General features: G+C 41.9%; 1 protein-coding gene across 1 annotated transcript in view; it reads right to left on the bottom strand.

The window, feature by feature from the left end:
- LOC107576289 (agmatinase, mitochondrial-like) overlaps positions 1 to 1,181 on the bottom strand; it is a 5,477-nt gene that overhangs the window by 929 nt on the left and 3,367 nt on the right. The window contains exons 3-5 of the mRNA XM_016262496.1: positions 909 to 1,133; positions 514 to 693; positions 27 to 111 (exon numbers count right to left, since the gene is read on the bottom strand). Coding sequence (XP_016117982.1) covers positions 27 to 111; positions 514 to 693; positions 909 to 1,133 — 490 coding nt within the window. The remainder of the gene's footprint in view (positions 1 to 26; positions 112 to 513; positions 694 to 908; positions 1,134 to 1,181) is intronic.

Genomic DNA, 1,181 nt, shown 5'->3' with positions numbered 1-1,181 from the left:
AAAAAAAATTATATATAATACGGTACCTGTGGTGTCATAAGGTGGAGAAACCTCAACTAAATCACAACCCACAAGATTAACACCTCGACAACCTCGAATGATTTCCAGACCCTAAAAAAACAAATTTCAAAATATATGATTCTTTACACAAAAGAGTGTCGATTGAGACTCAAATCAGCCATGTCTCTATCTTTAAGTGTGCTTTTAACCAACCCCTAAGGTTAATATTAAACTTTCACGCGCAAAGTCCAAGACCTGCTCTTGGCTGTATCTTTGATCTGTAATGTATAGTACAGTATGCCAGATTAATAGTGTGTCCATTTCCCAAATCACCTGTTCTATATATCGGTTGCATAGTGTGCAGCAAATTTTATGTTTATATGAATACTTGTGGAAGTGTTATTAACATAAAGTGATTTAACAGACCTTCATTGGTTGGTTTAAGGGTGATGGGTGTTTATTCTCAACTGCAGGAGCAGGTTTAAGCATCTCTGAGCGACAGGTAAAGCATACCTGAATGGGTGTGAGGCCAGCAATCTCAGGTGTTCCTGTGCCTGGAGCGAATGCAGGGTCCAGACTGTCTATGTCAAAGCTGAGATAGACTGGTCCGGTTCCCATCTGTGAGCGAACCTCCTCCATGAGCGGGACAAGAGATTTGTGCCAGCACTCCACAGCTTCCACTACACGGAAACCCTGGAAAGACCAAAATGTTGTTATGTTATGTTATGTTTTTATTTACAAGCACGATGGAAGACGTAAAAGAAGCACCGGACTCAAATTTAGCGTCATTATAGAGTGGTGGAACTATGACTTCACTTTGCAGGCCAATGAATATTATACGACATATTACATTCTAATATATGAATTATCTATTCAGAGCATGATTATTGGTAAAAGCATTGTGATACCTGTGCTCGGCTCCACTCATAATTATCTGGAGAATAACCCGAGCCTCTGAGCCCGATCTGAACGACCCTCTTGCAGTCCAGGAGCCCCTCATCCACACAGCGTCTGAAAGGGGTCCCGTGACCAATTTTCTCACCCAGAATCATGTCACTAGTGTCTGCATGGGCATCCACATGTATTAGGCCCACTGGACCATGCCTGAACAGCAGAAAGAGCAGTATTTCAGACTAAATGTGAGTTGGTATTGCAAATTAGGAGGGGGACCTCTTGTGTTT

The sequence above is a fragment of the Sinocyclocheilus grahami genome, unplaced genomic scaffold, assembly GCF_001515645.1.
Source record: "Sinocyclocheilus grahami isolate Dianchi unplaced genomic scaffold, SAMN03320097.WGS_v1.1 scaffold3445.1, whole genome shotgun sequence".
Taxonomy (NCBI): domain Eukaryota; kingdom Metazoa; phylum Chordata; class Actinopteri; order Cypriniformes; family Cyprinidae; genus Sinocyclocheilus; species Sinocyclocheilus grahami.
The sequence above is the reverse complement of the archived record's forward strand: the minus strand, read 5'-3'. Positions and strand labels throughout refer to the sequence as shown.